General features: G+C 52.7%; 1 protein-coding gene across 10 annotated transcripts in view; it reads left to right on the top strand.

Moving 5' to 3' along the window:
• The window catches only part of CACNA1E (calcium voltage-gated channel subunit alpha1 E), an 84701-nt gene that overhangs the window by 45528 nt on the left and 22363 nt on the right, over nt 1–16810 (top strand). For 5 of the 10 annotated variants that reach the window (XM_052666379.1, XM_052666376.1, XM_052666374.1 and 2 more), the window contains exons 10-30: nt 1542–1657; nt 2196–2249; nt 2562–2696; nt 2885–3088; nt 4091–4203; nt 4418–4530; nt 4646–4777; nt 5112–5184; nt 5523–5640; nt 5966–6033; nt 6917–7014; nt 9659–9715; nt 11051–11656; nt 11744–12006; nt 12226–12385; nt 12670–12799; nt 12925–12984; nt 13260–13366; nt 14615–14626; nt 15215–15311; nt 16331–16491. In XM_052666379.1, coding sequence (XP_052522339.1) covers nt 1542–1657; nt 2196–2249; nt 2562–2696; nt 2885–3088; nt 4091–4203; nt 4418–4530; nt 4646–4777; nt 5112–5184; nt 5523–5640; nt 5966–6033; nt 6917–7014; nt 9659–9715; nt 11051–11656; nt 11744–12006; nt 12226–12385; nt 12670–12799; nt 12925–12984; nt 13260–13366; nt 14615–14626; nt 15215–15311; nt 16331–16491 — 2877 coding nt within the window. The remainder of the gene's footprint in view (nt 1–1541; nt 1658–2195; nt 2250–2561; nt 2697–2884; nt 3089–4090; nt 4204–4417; nt 4531–4645; nt 4778–5111; nt 5185–5522; nt 5641–5965; nt 6034–6916; nt 7015–9658; nt 9716–11050; nt 11657–11743; nt 12007–12225; nt 12386–12669; nt 12800–12924; nt 12985–13259; nt 13367–14614; nt 14627–15214; nt 15312–16330; nt 16492–16810) is intronic. The other 5 variants (XM_052666381.1, XM_052666382.1, XM_052666377.1 and 2 more) reach the window with 3 other exon arrangements.

Below are 16810 nucleotides of genomic sequence, written 5' to 3'. Positions count from 1 at the left end.
CTTTCCCCCGCGCAAGGCAAGGAGCTGTTCCACATGCCGTGCCCAAAGCGAGTGCCTTTCCCCGCCGGCTGTGGGAGGTGCTCCCCGCCCTCCTTCCCTCCACTTAGGCTGCTTTTCTCTTCCTTTCCTTTTGTTCTCTCCCCCTTCCCTGCCCCAGGAAGAAAGTCTCATTTTGGGCTGAAAGCTGGAGCTGGAAGGAGAGAGTCATTTGATGCTCAATGCCGGAGCGGCAGGAAACTTCACCTTCCTGGGGTGGAATTAAAAATGCTTGAATTGTCTGCGGATCTTAAACAAGAGATGCAGGGAACATTTCAGGGCTTTTCACACAAACACGCGCTCACACACATGCAAAAGCCCACACAGCATTAAGGGTGTAATAGCTCAGCTGGGGTGATGCACTTGAACTCCCCCTGCAGCAGACAGACCAATTCTTTCAGTTATTTGGAATATTCTAAGATTGGAGATTGCTGCTGGGCTCCAGGGAGAGAGATGTTTGTCTTGTAGCTTGTTCTCCACAATCGTGTTCCTCCTGGTGTGCAATCCAAGTCCTGCGGGACTTGGGAACATCAGCCAGCAAATTCCATCCTGATGATGAGAAAGGGTGTGCTGGGAGATGTCTGGGGCAGGGGTGCTCCCTGTGTGCCAACCTGCTCCTTGCTGGAGTTGTAACGTGTGAATGGATATGCCCCAGGTGATGGTGTGTGTCAACGATGGGTATGGTATCTAGAATGTTTGGATGTGTTTAGGAGTGGATGTAAGCACATGGATGCTGCCATATCCATGCACATTAGAAGCTGTGTGAGCAGTGGGCATGATGTTAGCTCTGAGGTCCTTAGCGTGAATCATGAGAAGACCCTCCAAGGAGAGGCTGGAGAGAGAAAGGAAGATCCCCAGTCAGAGCCTAAAAGCATGTGCCCTAGTGAATGGTATTGCTGGAGAGAGGCCAGAGAGGTGATGGATGTCCCATCCTTAGAGACATTCAAGGTCAGGCTGGATGGGGCTCTGAGCACCTGATGGAGCTGTAGGTGTCCCTGTTCATTGCAGGGAATTGGACTAGATGGCCTTTAAGTGTCCCTTCCAACCCAAACATCTCTATGATTCTATAAAAATCCCACTTCATTGTGGCTTGCTGGAGATTGAGAGGGAACCCAGAGCAAATTTGCCAACTGGTGTGGAACTTGGAGCAAAGGAAGTGTTTGGCAACTGTTGCTGGAGAAGCAGATGAACCTTGGATGGAGCATCACCCGCCTTCTTCCCCGTGCACTGTGTGCTTCCTGTGCACAAGGAGCTGAGAGCTTCCCAGTGCTGTTTCTCTGCCCTCTTTGCTCATCCAATGCTTCTCAAGAGTGAATCCACTATCCAAGGACTATTCCTTCTGATTCAGCCAACCCAACTCTTGGCATGCTGGCTTTGGCCATCGGTCGGGTGACAACAGCAGAAACAGCTGTGACTGGAGGCAGCGAGGTGATGGGTGTGTGCTGTGGATGGGATGTCCATGGGACCCCTGTGTGTGCTCTCATCACCAGTCTGTGCTATTGCAGTGAGTTTGCCAAAGAACGTGAGCGCGTGGAGAACCGCCGGGCCTTCATGAAGCTGCGACGACAGCAGCAGATCGAACGGGAGCTCAACGGCTACCGGGCCTGGATAGACAAAGCGGGTAAAGGGCTGGGATCCCAGGGGGCGGTGGGAATGCAGGGTGGTTGGGATGGAGAGCGCTCTCCTTGCAGCCCCAAGGTGGTCCTGGTGCTCACAATGGGCGTGTGGGTGAGCTCAGCCCCGGCAGACATGATGGCAAGTCGAACTTGTGAGTGAGCGGAGAAGAGATGTTGTGATCAGCAGGAGAAGGAGTTAGCAGAGGGCAAGGAGCCCTTCAGAAATCTCACAGGGATACGTGGAGGGGTTTATTCTGAAAGCATGACTCAGAAACAAGATTTTCTATCTACAGTATTCAGCTTATTTAGTTATTATTTAGTTATTATTTAGTAGGGTTGATCAGAGGTCATTTCTCATTCTGATGTGAAATGTGGCAGCTGCTCCTTGTCACCCCTGAGAATTTGCTTTTGGATGCTTACTCTTTAGCTGATGAGAGTTTGCACCCTCTAGCAACCACTTCCAGGCCAGGCAAAGTGCTTAAGTCTGATGTGCTCAGCCAGTGGTGGCTTGTCTCCTGATGCTGAGCTGTGTGTTTTGCATAGAGGAAGTCATGCTGGCTGAAGAGAACAAAAACGCTGGGACCTCAGCCTTAGAAGGTAAGAGAACGTCCTGCAAAAGCACCTACTGCCCTTCCTTGTGCCTTAAACCCTCCTCTGTGAGTGGAGAAGGGCCTACAGACGCTCCATTGGGGTCTACAGCCCAGTGGAGGGATGGGGGGAGATGGATGGCTCCTGAGGCCAGGAGATGGCTGCTCCTGCAGAGGAGTATCTCTGGCCTGGGGTCAGTTGAGTGTGATCGTATCTCCATCCCATGCCCAGACCTGAATACACCAAGTACTGATCATGGTCCTATGATCAGGTTGCTGGCAGAGCTGGCCCAACATGGTCCAACCCTGTTCTTCTTTCCAGTGCTCAGACGAGCCACCATCAAGAGGAACCGGACAGATGCCATGAACCGTGACTCCAGCGATGAGCACTGCGTCGATATCTCCTCCGTGGGCGAGCGGAGGCTGGCACAGAGGAGGCCTCTTCATCCCACCTTGGGTCAGTGCAGTTCGGAGCTTTCCTCCCCCAAACATCTGACAGCACACTGAGTTGTGGTGGTTGCATACAGCACGGTCGGACATCCTTTTGCCATTGTGTTGGGAGCCAGTTGACTCACCTCCATGTTGCAATGAAGGCTGGAGATCCCAGCTCCTCTTCGCACCTTGGCACCCCTTCTTTTCCCTCAGGTAACCCTCTGAGTCGCTCTGGTCTCAAAGGAGTGGATGGAGCCTCTTATTTACGGCACAAGGAGCGGCTCCTGCGTATCTCCGTTCGCCACATGGTGAAATCCCAGGTCTTCTACTGGATTGTCTTGAGCCTGGTGGCTCTTAACACTGCCTGTGTGGCCATCGTCCATCACAACCAGCCGGCCTGGCTCACACACTTCCTCTGTGAGTCCTTGGGTTTGGTGCAGGGGTTGTGTTTATCCTGAAATTGTGAGCAATGGTGAATGGGAATCTGACTGGAGCTCTTTTTGAATGCCTACAGTTGCAGGGTCTGAGCTGGGAAGGTGTGAGTGTGCGTGGATGAGGCTGAACAATGGTCATGAAAGAACTTTCCAGCTGAAGTTTTGGTTCAGATTCCAATGACACTGGGGATCCCAATGACAGCGACTGGGGCATCCCCCGATCTGCTGTGGGCTGTGGTACAAAGGGTCTCAGTGGCAGTACATGTATGCCCATTCTGGCATGGTGCAACCAGCAGAGCAATGTGGTCAACCCCACAAAAGTCATGTGTTACTTCCAAGCTGTTGCAGAAGGGACAGTGCTGCTTTCTCATCCATGTTACTCTTATTCACCTTGAAAACGTCCCCAGCAAGCCCCAGGCCTGCCCAGTCTGCATTAGCATGCTCAGGCCTGCTGGGATCCCAGCACGACACAGGGTGGTGTGGCAGCTGGTCGTGGTGAGAAGCATCTTTTGGACAAGGTGAAGAGCCAGACCGTTGCCTGCTAATGTTTGTGAAATAGCTTGAGAAGCTTTTTATTGGCTTGTGGCTATTTGGCTTAGTTACCCTGGCCAAGTTCCAGTTGTGCAATGATTTAGATCCAAACTGCTAATATTCCCCTACAGGGCAGTGTGGTTAACATCTTGGAGGATGCTCTAACAATTGTCATATGATGTTAAGGAACTGCTTTGCTCCATGATAGCCCTCACTTGTCCTCAGTGCCCTCTGGGGCACCAATGCATCTGCCCTGAAAAATTAACATTGTGGGACTGGTGCTCTGTTATTTACGTTTAGCTCCTTGCATACTTGCTTCTGAATTCCATACCTTGGGGAGGCAGCGTGCTCCTTGACTTGTCCCACCTCTGTGATGTTGCTATGAGGGCCTCTGGTGGGTGCATGCACGCTGCTTTGTGCCTCAAGGGTAGCACATCTGGGTTTTTGCTTTCAGACTATGCAGAGTTCCTGTTTCTTGGGCTCTTTCTCCTGGAGATGTCCTTGAAGATGTATGGGATGGGGCCACGCCTGTACTTCCATTCTTCATTCAACTGCTTTGACTGTGGGGTAGGTGGCTCCAGGGATGCTGCAGGCCAGGGAATATATTTAGGGTTGTCTACAGAGCAAGGGACCGATGAGGACATGGTCCTTGAAGGGGCCAGGACAACCAAACTGAAACACCAGGTTTTGGGGCGGGGAGGTGGGTGCTTTGCTCTCAAGAATGGCAAAGCTTCCTGCAGCAGCCTGTCCTGAGCTCATCTGGGCCATGTCTGTTTCTCAGGTCACAGTGGGAAGCATCTTTGAAGTGGTTTGGGCCATCTTCCGACCGGGGACCTCTTTTGGGATCAGTGTCCTACGAGCCCTTCGTCTCCTGCGAATATTTAAAATAACCAAGTGTGTACCAACCATTTGTGCCTGTCACCCTCCACCTTGGGCTGTGGCTGCAGCCCAAGTCCAGTCACTCCTGCTGGCATTGCTGCAGGTGCTCAGCACTGTCTCTGTTTTCTAGGTACTGGGCATCCTTGAGGAATTTGGTGGTCTCACTGATGAGCTCCATGAAGTCTATTATCAGCCTGCTCTTCTTGCTCTTCCTCTTTATTGTAGTCTTTGCCCTGCTGGGAATGCAGCTGTTTGGAGGGGGGTAGGTTGTTGCAGGTCTTGGGGAAACTGAGCTTTGCTGGGTGATTTAGAAGCTAAGAGATTATACCCTTGTGGGTGCCAGGAATTCTGCAGCCGTGCTCCTCAGCCTGTTGCTATCAGTGGCAAGTTTCTCACACAAAAGTCCCTGCTTGTGAAGTGCCTTAGGGCTATGGGAAGCCTTCTGGCCACAATGTATTTATTCTGTGTTTTGGCAATATGTGACCAGCAGATCTTCCCTAGAGTGGGTGAAAGTCCTTCTAAGTATGAATAAGCAGCCTATGTTTTGATGGCCTCTTTACTTGAGCTTGCTCATATCCTTCTGGTTCCACTTCCAGGTTCAATTTCATCGATGGGACACCATCGGCCAACTTTGACACTTTCCCTGCGGCCATCATGACGGTGTTCCAGGTAGGAGCTGGGCTGCAAGGGGAAAAAGCCGGATGGGTTTGGGGCCATCTGCTCACTGCACCCTTATTGATTGGCTTCTAAACCAAGCAGGTCTCCCTCCATCATCTGCTAGGACATAACTTGCAGATGGCTCTCTTTGTCATTATACACGATGGAAGAGTTTCAAAACACTTCTCAGGAGACCTAGTCCCTCAGCAGTCTGATATTCACTCCCTCAAGACTGTGCCTGTAGAACAGGTCTTCATACTCAGCACTTGCCCTGTCTGGAATGGGTTGATGGGACTGTCCAGGTGGTGAGAAGGTGGCTGGTGACAGATCTGCTGGCTTTCTTTCTGCAGATCTTGACTGGTGAGGATTGGAACGAGGTGATGTACAACGGCATCCGCTCCCAGGGAGGCGTTCGCTCGGGCATGTGGTCCTCCATCTATTTCATCGTCCTCACCTTGTTTGGGAACTGTATCCACCTGGCCACTGTGCTTTTTGTGAAATAAACCCATCTCATCTCCCTCTTTGGGGCATCCACTCTCCCCACCACTGTTCCTTCCTCTTTTACCCATTGAGGGGGAGACCCATCACACGTGGGGCATTTTCAGATGTCCCAAACACTGATAAGGAGCTGTCTGGAGATGCACTGTGGGTGGTTCAAATGGGATGGGTGAGGCGTTTGTCCTTGTGGTTGCTCCTCACTAGGCTGTGAGGAGCCATCAGGGCCAACCTCCCTCGGTGGCTGCAGATGCCCATGTCCTTAACACGTGGCTTATGCATCCTTAGCTGCTCACAGATACTCTGCTGAATGTCTTCTTGGCCATTGCAGTGGACAACCTGGCTAATGCTCAGGAGCTCACCAAGGTAAATTCCAGTTGCTTATTTTTCTTCTTACTGGTGGAAAGGGTGGGTGAGAGGGGATGGCACCAGGAGCAGTACCTGTGACCACTTTGCCCCTTAGCTCAGCTCAACTTGCAAAGAGGTCGTCTCAAAGTGGATGTGGGTTTCTTCCTCTAGGAGAGCTCACAGGAGAGTTCCCTGTGAGATACTAAACCCTATCACTGGACCTTGGTTTGGGGACCTTGGTTGGGAACCTGCTGCTCTTGTGGCTCTCCTGAATACTCACACTTCACATCAAGTGTGGCCTAACCATTTCTCCACATAAGTTCCCCAGCTTTGTTTGCTCGCAGTCACACTGAGATAACTCTCATCTATCTGGTGTGGGTTGTTATTTGCTGGAGATGTGGCAGCGAAGCGCTTTCCAGCGATGTCACTATTTACTCCACATCTGCCTGCAGGGCAGTGGAGTGATTTAGAATGCAATTTAGGATGGCTCTTGAGAAACTTATTGGGCTTGACTGCTTTTAAGACCATGCTGGGAAATATTTGAGAAAGGGTAACTGTTGGGGCACCTTTTGGGCAAAGGCAAGGAAGCGAGAGCTGCGGGGGTCATTGCTGCTCTTCAAACGTGACCAGCTACCCCATGCTGCCTGCTTTTGCAGAGCTCATGCCTATTCCTCAGCTTATGTAGGCTCATACTGTCCCATTGTCCCTGTCCTCCCATGGGAGCAGATGATGATGGCAGCTTGGACTATCACCAAGAACTGGTGTGGTGGCAAAGCTGTGTCCCCATAATATGAGACAAGACATTTCTGCATGCTCCCCCTTTCTCTTGGCCCCTGTGATGGGTGCGCATTCCCTTGAACTGCTGGCCTCGCACTGAGCAACCCCTCTGTTTTCTTTGTAGGATGAGCAGGAGGAAGAGGAGGCCTTTAACCAGAAGCATGCCCTTCAGAAAGCCAAGGAAGTCAGCCCCATGTCTGCCCCCAATATGCCTGCTATTGAGTGAGTGACCCCATTCACCCTGAGCCTCCCTTTGCTTCCCAAGCCCATCCCTTAGGATGGATGGAGATGGATATGTGCTCCCCATGGAGCAGAGACCAGATCGCCAAGAGGCCCTGGGCTGCCCCCAAGCAGAGCCTCACATGGCAGAAATCTCCCCAGAGTGCCTTTCTGCCCCAAAACATAAAGCCTGGATACTTGAAGTTGCAGCTAAGGGTAAGAAATGAAGTCAGAGAAGAGGAGATTGGTGGTGATCACTCCCACAGAGCAGATCCAAACCTCCCTGGGCTCCTTTCCTGGCTGTAATGCAGTTACATGAGATGGAGCAGGTTTGCAAAATCACGTTTCGTTGTGCAGAAATGTCATTTGGGAAGGAAAAAGCCCAAAACCGCATAAAGCTCCCAACACAATGTTAAAGAGCCCTGCCTCTGCATTTCAGCAGATGAAAGTTGTTTTTCCTTCCTAGACGCCTTTTTTTTCCCTTTATTTTGCCGTGTCATATGGTCTAAATCATATAAAACTTTCAAAGTCAACATTGGAACGAGGCGTTTTGATTTGTTTCCCAAAACAGTGCATTTCAGTAAGGCTGAAGGGATTCATTTTTTAATTTTATTTTTTTTTTTATAGAATCCCTTCCCAGGGAATTTTAGGTTTCATCATGCTTTGAAAACAAGCCAGGTTCGCACACGGCAGAGTCTCCAGCAAATCTGCTGAGAGAAATCTAGGCAAGCTCCAGTGCACAGTGTTGGAGGAAGTGGCGAGATTCATCTTAGACATTTGGGATCTGTCCAAGATCCCTGGCTCCTTGGATTTGCAGCAGTGGGATGTGATGATTCCCTGTCCTGAATGCTGAATGCTGGTTTTGAGGCCATGTACCTGTAAGACATGCCTGAGGATGAAGGGATATTCATCGTAATAGAGAAATCCATACAAGCAGGATTTGGGGGTTTATGGGCAAGATGGCAGAGCTTGTGTGTTGTGATGAGCTTTAGCTGCCCACCTGAATGCTAAAGTGAGAGAAGACAGAAATTTGGGCTGGAGAATGGAGAAAAATGGAGGATGGAGAGAGATGGAGAATGGAGAGGAAGAGGTGAGAGATGGAATGTGTGGGGACACCAAAGGATTTGTCCCCTCTGCACATCCTTGCTAGTGTTACAGCTGTTGCCAAATATAGCTGGTTAGGAAAGCAGATTTTCTTAACTTTAATGTTGTTGTTCCACTGGCATTTAAATGGGAGATATGGATATTTGCAGGTCTTTTTCCCTGTTCCTCCCCCTGCCTGGGATGGATAGTTTCAAGGATTGCAGTGGTGCAAGCGTGACATTTTCCAGGGTCAATTTGGATGCCCCACTGATGCCAGCAGCCGGCGGGGGGACATGGTGGGGAAATAGCAGGAAGGGGCATGCAAGAGCAGAGCTGGTGCCAAAGGGCCACAACAGTGCAGCAGAAGTGCTCTCGGCGTTCGGGTGCGCGCAGACACAGATGGCTCAATTCCTACGTGGGTACGCGGTGCGGGCAGGTTGGGTTGCGCGCATTGGTGCCGGCAGCGAGGTCCGACTGTGGTGGGGAGGAGTGCTCCCACGTGGCCATGCTGGTGTGGGTGGCTGCGGTGCAGATTGGAGCATTGTGTGTGTGTGCACACGGGTGCCCGCGGTGCAGATGGCTCGGGCTGCTCGGTGAGTGGGAGGCCTGACGGACAGACGCATGCGGGTGCTGCAACGTGCAGGTGCCCAGAGCGCTGCGCGGCCACTTGCTGAGGGAACGACAGCCGTAGCTGAGCCGTGTGCCCTGAGCGTGGAACTGGGCTGTTCTTGTGTGTGGGGCTGTGATGTGGCCCTGGCATGGCAATGGGACTGTATTGGGGGCTGAAGGTGTCAGTGCCCATGGTGAAAGCAGCTGCCCAGAGAACTGTGGATGGCCTGTCTCTGGAAATGCCCAAGGCCAGCTTTGATGGGGCTCTGGGCAACCTGATCTAGTGCTTGATCTAGCAGTTGGCAACGTTGCCCGCAGTGCAGATGATCTTCCTTTGCTTTCTATAATTCTGTGATGCACAGAACCTTACATACATGAGCTCTGCATGCACCTGAGGGTGAGTTTGGTTGTGCGTTCTTACACATATATGGCATTTGCAAAAAGCAAAAAATGTAAATCAGTGTATGCATATTTGCATATATCAGCTGCGTGGCCCACTCTGTGGTCACACGGTAGCACACATGGCTGCGTTAACACATGGTGATGCTCTGAGCATCACAGGGCCAGCCCGACACATCACCTCCTCTGTAAAAATACTGTGTGTTACTAGAAGTGAATAGCTTTTTCCGCTTGGAGTATCCAAGGACCAGGACTTCGAGGCAGCTTGTTTGGTCACATCTTCCTTTCTCCCCAGCCCAGCTCTGCAGCCCTAGCACAGGCACTGCAGCGTGTATCCCCTTGGCGAGCAGTCCATGTGTCCTGGTGGGATGTCCAAATGGGGCACAGGTGTGTGAGCATATACCGACCTTGTTGCTGGTGTGCAAGCACGGACAGGCAGCAGTTTGCTGGTAGCTCCTTGCTCCAGCGTCCGTGCGCCCTGGGGCACCTCTGTGCACAGCCTGCAGTGATGGAGGAGGGCTGGTGGGGATTGAACGGGTTTGTTTTTCCTCCCCAGAAGAGACAGGCGCAGGAGACACCACATGTCGATGTGGGAGCCACGCAGCAGCCACCTGTACGTGGGTCGCGTGTCGTCTATGGCTCCTGTGCTGTTGGGGCAGCTCCTGCCCGTGTGTGGGGTGCTTGGGGTGCTCCCCTGCACCCGTGTCCCTGCGTGCGTTCGTGGCTCTGTGCATCTGTGTGTCGGTGTACCCGTGGGTGTGTGCAGCGTGTGCTCCGGGGGAGAGCGGCGTACGCGCGTGCACGTGTGTGTTTCTGTGTGCCTCGGTGTGTCGGGAAGGGGAACGTTTGTCCTCCGCAGGGTGTTTGTGTTTAGGGAGGTGTCAGGGATCCTAGAAGGCAGAATACAGAGGAGCTCTGGTTATGCAGGAAGCCAACAGCTGCAGCCTCAAATCCTCCATGTAGTCCTCCCATGGCATGTGTCAGCCCAGCTGTGCAGGCAGGGAAGGGTTCCTGTACCTGGTGATGTGCTCCATTGCACGTCTCAGCAGCAAGGGCCATCTCTCATAGAGAAAGGCTGCTCTTGGACCTGACATCTTATCCCTTTTTGCTCTCCATCTCCATCCTATCAGCATGGCCACACAAGCATGATCATCATTAGGGCAGTATTGCTTCCAGAAGGAGCCTGGCTCTAAGGAGCTGGAGAAGCAAGGGCACTCCCAGTGCTGCAGCAATAGGACTTTGTCCCTGTTTCTTTGAAGAGACCTCATTGTAACCTTTCAGTGCTTAAAGAGAAATTATAAAAAAGGGATGGAGACTCACTTTTTACATGGTGACAGTGATAGAATGAGAGGGAATGGCTTTAAACTAAAAGAGGGGAGACTTAGATGAGATGTTAGGAGGAAATTGTTCACTCAGAGTGGGGAGGTGCTGGCATTGCTGCCCAGAGCTGTGGGTGCCTCATCCCTGGAGGTGCTGCAGGCCATGGATGGGCCCTGGGCAACCTGAGCTGCTGAGTGGTGTCCCTTTCCCCTGGGAGAGAAGGGTGGAAATAAATGGGCTTTGAGGTCCTTTCTGATCCAGACCATTCTATGGTTCTATTGTTGAAAGTGGTGTTGTCAGGCAAGCAAGACGATTGTGGTTGGTCACCACCTAGTTGGCATGGGGCAGGTGTGGGTCCATCATCCTGCAGTCCTGTAGTCTTTTGAAGGAGCAGGTGGTCAGGCTCAGCCAAATTGCCAGCCCCTGCCTGCACCAGAAGGATGCCCGAAGGCTGGGAACTAAGTCTTGGGGGCTGGGCAGGTGTTTGTATCCCCAAACTCCGTGTCTGGTGACTTGTGTGCACCCCCATGTCTTGTCACGGGGGCTGTGGGTGCATGCAGCAGGGATGGGATGGGGTGACATGCCAGCACTGGCGGGGACATAGGTGACATGATTGTCCCCGCTGCAGGCGGGAGCGGCGCCGGAGGCACCACATGTCGGTGTGGGAGCAGCGCACCAGCCAGTTGCGCCGGCACATGCAGATGTCTAGCCAGGAGGGCATCAATAAGGATGAGCCACCCCTCATCAACCCACATGCCAGCATCTTCCGCCGCAAGAAACCAGGGGACGGTGTTGCCTTGGAGAAGTGCGATGAGGAGCAAGGTGGCAAGGGAGAGCGGCCTCCAGCTGAGGGTCCCGAGCAGCCGGCCCCGGGAACCAACCCAGGAGGTGGGGAGGACAGGAGGAGCCCATCGCCCCGTGCCAGGAGGGACAAGGAGATGTGGCAACACAAAACGTGCCATGGGAACTGCGAGCCGGGTGAGGAAGGGGCAGGAGGTGGCATCGAGGAGAGGGCGCGGATGAGGCAAAGCCAGCGGCGCAGCCGGCATCGAAAAGCCAGGATGGAGGGGAAGGAGCCGACTGGAGCCCTGGAGAGCCGAACAGGTAGCCAGGAGATGGGGCTGGAGGAGCCCTGCCCCGCAGAGGGGATGCAGGATGGGGAGCGGCGTGGGGATGCTGCCGCAGCACTGGACCTGATTCAGGGCGAGATGGATGCGAGTGGGGACCCCACCAGGTTGGTCGCTGGGGGACATTTTGCAGTCCTTGTGACTCCTTGTGTCATTGCCTTCCACTTATTTTCTCTTTTTTTTTGGCCCCAAAGGACCAATGGGGCTCCAAACGAGGAGGGAAGCCTCCCAGCATCAGCCCCTGAGCCCCCTCGGGGGATGGAGGGCAGCCTGGGCGAGCAGGACTGCAGCAGCCCAGACACCAGTGAGCAGGCCTTGCTTGGGGGGGCAGCACTGGGGGCCAGCCGCACTGTCAGCCACAGCGAGCCTGACCTGTCCTCCGTCACTGCCAACACCGAAAAGGCCACTGAGAGCACCACCATCATGATTGATGTCCAAGACTCCACTGTGGTACAGAGTGAGGACCACTCTCTCTTTCCTGAGCACACGCAGGGGGGAGCTGAAGGCTGCTCATGTGGCTTTCCCCATCCATATCCATGGGGTGGGTGGGGGTGTCCATCCCATCATCCCATGTCATCCCTCCCGGTGTCCCCACAGCAGGGAGTGGGGCAGGTCTGGGGCAGAAGCTGCCCCTCACCTCACTTGGCTGCAGGCAAAGGCTCTCATTTCTCTGCAGTTAGCAACAAGACCGATGGAGAAGCCAGCCCCTTGAAGGAGGCTGAGAGCAAAGAGGATGAGGAGGAGATGGAGAAGAAGAAGCGGAAGAAGGAGAAGAGCGAGACAGGCAAAGCGATGGTGCCACACAGCTCCATGTTCATCTTCAGCACCACAAACCCGTGAGATTTTCTTATTTTTGGCTTTCGTACAGCCCACCTCCACCGTGTCCACTGCCCACATCCCTCAGTGCCACATCTCCATGGTTCTGTAATACCTCCAGGGACAGTGGCCCCACCACCTCCCTGGGCAGACAGGGCCAATGCACACCACTGTTTCTGAGAAGAACTTTTTTCCTAATACCCAACCTGGATGGCCCAGGCCTGAAAGCCTGGAACAGTTCATGGCCTTTGCACGCGTGGGGCACATGGGGTGGCTGTAACAGATGGGGATTATCTTGCCATAGGGTGCGCAGAGCCTGCCACTACATCGTGAACCTGCGCTACTTCGAGATGTGCATCCTGCTGGTCATCGCCGCCAGCAGCATCGCCCTCGCGGCTGAGGATCCCGTCCTCACCAACTCCGACCGTAACAAAGTGATTGCAAATCCCCTTTCTGTATACCTCCAAAATGGGGCTTGTCTCGTGGCTGCTCTGGAGGAGCCTCAGTGAGCCTCTTTTCTGGGAAGCTGCTGCAAAGCACCCATGTCCTCTCTCTGCAGGTGCTGAGGTATTTTGACTATGTTTTCACTGGTGTGTTCACCTTCGAGATGGTTATCAAGGTAAGACAGCTGGCTGTGCTGGTGGTGGTGAGGGGAGCGAGCATCTTGCGTGGGAAATAGCTCAGGTTTTCCACCCTGGACCTGAATTTGATGATGGAAAATTAAAAGCCTGGTTCTTAGCAGTAGGATGAGAGAACTCAGTACTGCTTACATCAGCATCCAGACCCCCTTGAAATGCAATGCTTCTGGATCTCAACCCTACCCCGGCTGGGTAGCTGGACAGCTTTAGCTGTGTGGCCGAGCTGCTGCCCTCCTGCCTGTTTTTATCCCCCCAGATGATCGATCAGGGCTTGATCCTGCAGGATGGCTCCTACTTCCGAGATCTCTGGAACATCTTAGATTTCATCGTGGTGGTGGGAGCTCTGGTGGCCTTCGCCTTGGCGTGAGTGGCTGTCGTCCTTGTGGGCTCTGCTTGGCTGGGAGGGGGGAGGATGTGACCGTGTGTTATAGCTGCAAGACCACAATCTAGGGGGAAGTTCTCTGTGATTTTGTGCTCTGAGAATAGCTTCTTACCACTCTGATGGCCAAAAGCTGTGCAGCTTCAGGGACTTGTTAGATAGATGAGAACAAAGAGTGTCAGAGCTGGAGTTGTACGCCTGCAATGCACTCCAGGGTGCACTAAACCAGCAAAGGCAGCACTCTGTGGGGTGGAGCTGCTCTCTGAATGCATCTGTGCTGGAAGTTGTGCTCTCCAGCTGGTGGCTTTCCCTCTGCTCTGAGGGTGGACATCACCCCATAGCCCTGCGGGGACAGGGATGTGGTCAGCAGGGGTTGTGCCCATATTCTCTGCATTGTCAGCATTGTGGCTTTTCCCTGCCCCTAACCTCTCGGGGGACAGAGAGATCCCCTTTGACATGGGGCCACTGAATTCTCTTTTGCACCCCCATGGAGGTTTGGGTTTCCCCACAGGCATGGCAGGAGCTCTCTGAGCTGGTCTGTGGTGCCCTCTCACCCTGCAGGCATCAGTGATATCCCACAGTAAAAAACAATGCCCACGTGTCTGCCTGTAAAGCCACATCTCCGGGTGATGTTGCTGTTTGTCTGCTGCCCACTCAGTGCACCTACTTTCCAAGTAAGAGGCCGCCTATGCCTGCCTCTAGTCCGCAGCTCTCAGCTTGGAAAGCTAATACATCACCCGAATGCAGCTTAAATAAAAAGCCTGACATACCACTGTAAATTTCCAAAGAGCTGTAATTAAATTAGCTGGAATATCCAGCACCATAACTAAAGACCCTGCTCGCTTTTGCCTCCTGTGGCACCTTCAGAGGAGGCATTAGCTTGCAGCTCTCAGAGCTGTGGTAAGACCCGGCTTGTGGGTTTGCAATGGGAGGGAAGGTTGAGTGGTGCTCAGAGCATGGCCCTGTCTGTCTCACCTGGTGTACAAGGGCAGAAGCACCCTGCAGAGCTGCCTCCTCCTCCTCTGTGCTTTTCCTTGCACCACTGGACAGAAGCCATGCCTATGGGTGGACGTGATGGATGTCCTCCTGCCTCAGGTCCCTACCCTGGCTGTGCTGCTGGAAGCTGTTGCCATCCCACACGGCTCCCAAAATGCTTTCCTTACTTTCTTTCTCTCTCCTCTCTTTTCCGTTCTATTCACGCTGTTCGGTGGCTTGGGCTGGATTACCAACAGGAATGCTTTGGGGTAACTATGCTGTCTGAGTGTCCACGGGGGGGAATGGGAGGAGGGCAGGTGTCTGTCTGTCTGTCTGTCTGACATCTGTGCTGACCCTCAGTTGTGTTCCCAACCACAGTTCCTGGAATCTGAGCTCACTGCTCTGCGTGTTAAAAGTGGAAGTCCTAGGGCTGTTACTATAGTCACTTTCTAGAGTATTAATTAGTAGCTTTGTTTACATCTTTTAATGATTAAGCGCATTAATGTGCTCCCTGTAGCATTAACCCTTGCAAAAGAGCTGTGTGGTTCAGGGTATCTGTTGCTGTAAGATGTTTCTTTGATGGTTTTTAAGCTGTGCCACCTTCACCAGGATTGTTCTGCTCTACCTTGCGCTCCAGCCCATGGGCTTTGGTTAGAAGACGAGAAAAAAAAAACACATTGTGGGTGGGACTGATCACCACATTCAATAAATTGGAGTCACAGAGCTGGCCCTCACCGCAGAGCATTGCCCCATGTTCTCCTCCCCATGCTGGGGGTGTAACATCCAGCCCCGGAGCTGGAACGTTATTGTCTCTCTGTTTCATCTTTGGGTGCCTGTGCCTCCCTCCCACGTGGCAGGACCAACAAGGGTCGGGATATCAAGACCATCAAGTCTCTCCGTGTGCTGCGGGTCTTGAGGCCCCTGAAAACCATCAAGCGGCTGCCAAAGCTCAAGGTAACTGCACTACATGGGCTTGACGTCTGCCTCCTCCAGCATTAGCATCAATTTGCTCCCAAGCGATAAACAAGTCGCTTTCCAAGCACTTGCTGCATTTTAGGAGCCCTGTTTTCAAACACGGCTCTTTTCAGACTGCTGCACATTGGGGTGTGCAGAGTTATTCAAAGCAAGCCCAGCTGTGGATAGATCTGAGCTGGTTCCTCTGCTAGGGATACTGGGGCTGGTGTGGAACCAGGCTGCAAAGCCCAGCTCTCCTGATAAAGTACATGGCCCTGGCTTTGGGAGAGCTCAGATCTCTATCCAAAGTTCATTATCTTTCCCACCAGAGCAGCTTGCAAACAACTCCATTTTTGTGTGTTGTACTGTCCTCGTGTTACAGCAGAAGGGGATTTCCCAGCTGAATAGAGGGATTATTTGTGTAGTGGAGGTAGAAACATGCATTTCCCTGCTTGAGCCTATGGGTTATGGAACTGGAAAGGACTAAGAGACCAAGGAAGCCCCGAGCCATCCTCACAAGGAGGTATTTGACTTATGGATAAAGCCCAGGATGGCACCCCAGATACACAGGTTCTCATCTCATCCTTTTCTCCTGACCAGTGGTTGGACACTGGCTTACTTTAGTTCATTTCTGGACACCCTGTGCCACAAAGCACAGGCCTGTGAGCACAGCTTCTGAGGCTTCGGAAACTGCTGCTATTGCAGACAGGGGTATTCAGTCTGCCTCATTGTCTGGGATGATGCTGAAAAAGGAGTATTGACTAATTAGTCTTGAGCGCTAATGGCTTCTTTGGGACAGTCCCTGTCTGCTGCTCTGGTTGCAGAAAGTATTGGAGGATATAAATATCCATCACTGTGGGTACATTGGGTGTCATTTACCAGACGTCCCTTTGCTTGGGACAGAGATAAGCTCTTTCCTCATTTCCCTACCAGGAGTGGGAAGCATCCACACAGTAGTGTTGAGGAGGTTCTGGTTCTGCCCTGTTGTTCCCCATGGTGAGCTATGCCCTCTCCTGCAGGCTGTCTTCGACTGCGTTGTGACATCCCTCAAGAACGTTTTCAACATCCTCATTGTCTACAAGCTCTTCATGTTCATCTTTGCTGTCATTGCTGTCCAGCTCTTCAAGGGGAAGTTTTTCTACTGCACTGACAGCTCTAAGGACACAGAGAAGGACTGCATGTATGTGCCCCGTGGGTCCAGTGTTGCTGACAGCTCTGGGAAAGGCAGGGTGCTGGGCAATGTTGCCTTTGGGTTCCCAGTACAGCCCTTGGTCATGACTTGCTCTTGGATGTAGTTTCTGAGGATGGACAGCTTGGGCTGAGTCCTATCTCATTGCTTTGTATCAGCCCGTGCAATGATGTAGAGCTCAGTATTTTCTTCTTACTCTTTCTTTTCTCCTCTCTCCATGTCTCTGCTCCCCCTATCTGTCATCGAGCCTCTCCCCATTTCTTCAGCCCCACAGGAGCAGAGGTGCCCCCCCCCCAGCACGTGCACTGCC

This window comes from Tympanuchus pallidicinctus, unplaced genomic scaffold, assembly GCF_026119805.1.
Source record: "Tympanuchus pallidicinctus isolate F22 unplaced genomic scaffold, pur_lepc_1.0 scaffold7, whole genome shotgun sequence".
Taxonomy (NCBI): Eukaryota; Metazoa; Chordata; class Aves; order Galliformes; family Phasianidae; genus Tympanuchus; species Tympanuchus pallidicinctus.
Note: the sequence above shows the minus strand (reverse complement) of the source record. Positions and strands in the feature narration are given on the sequence as shown.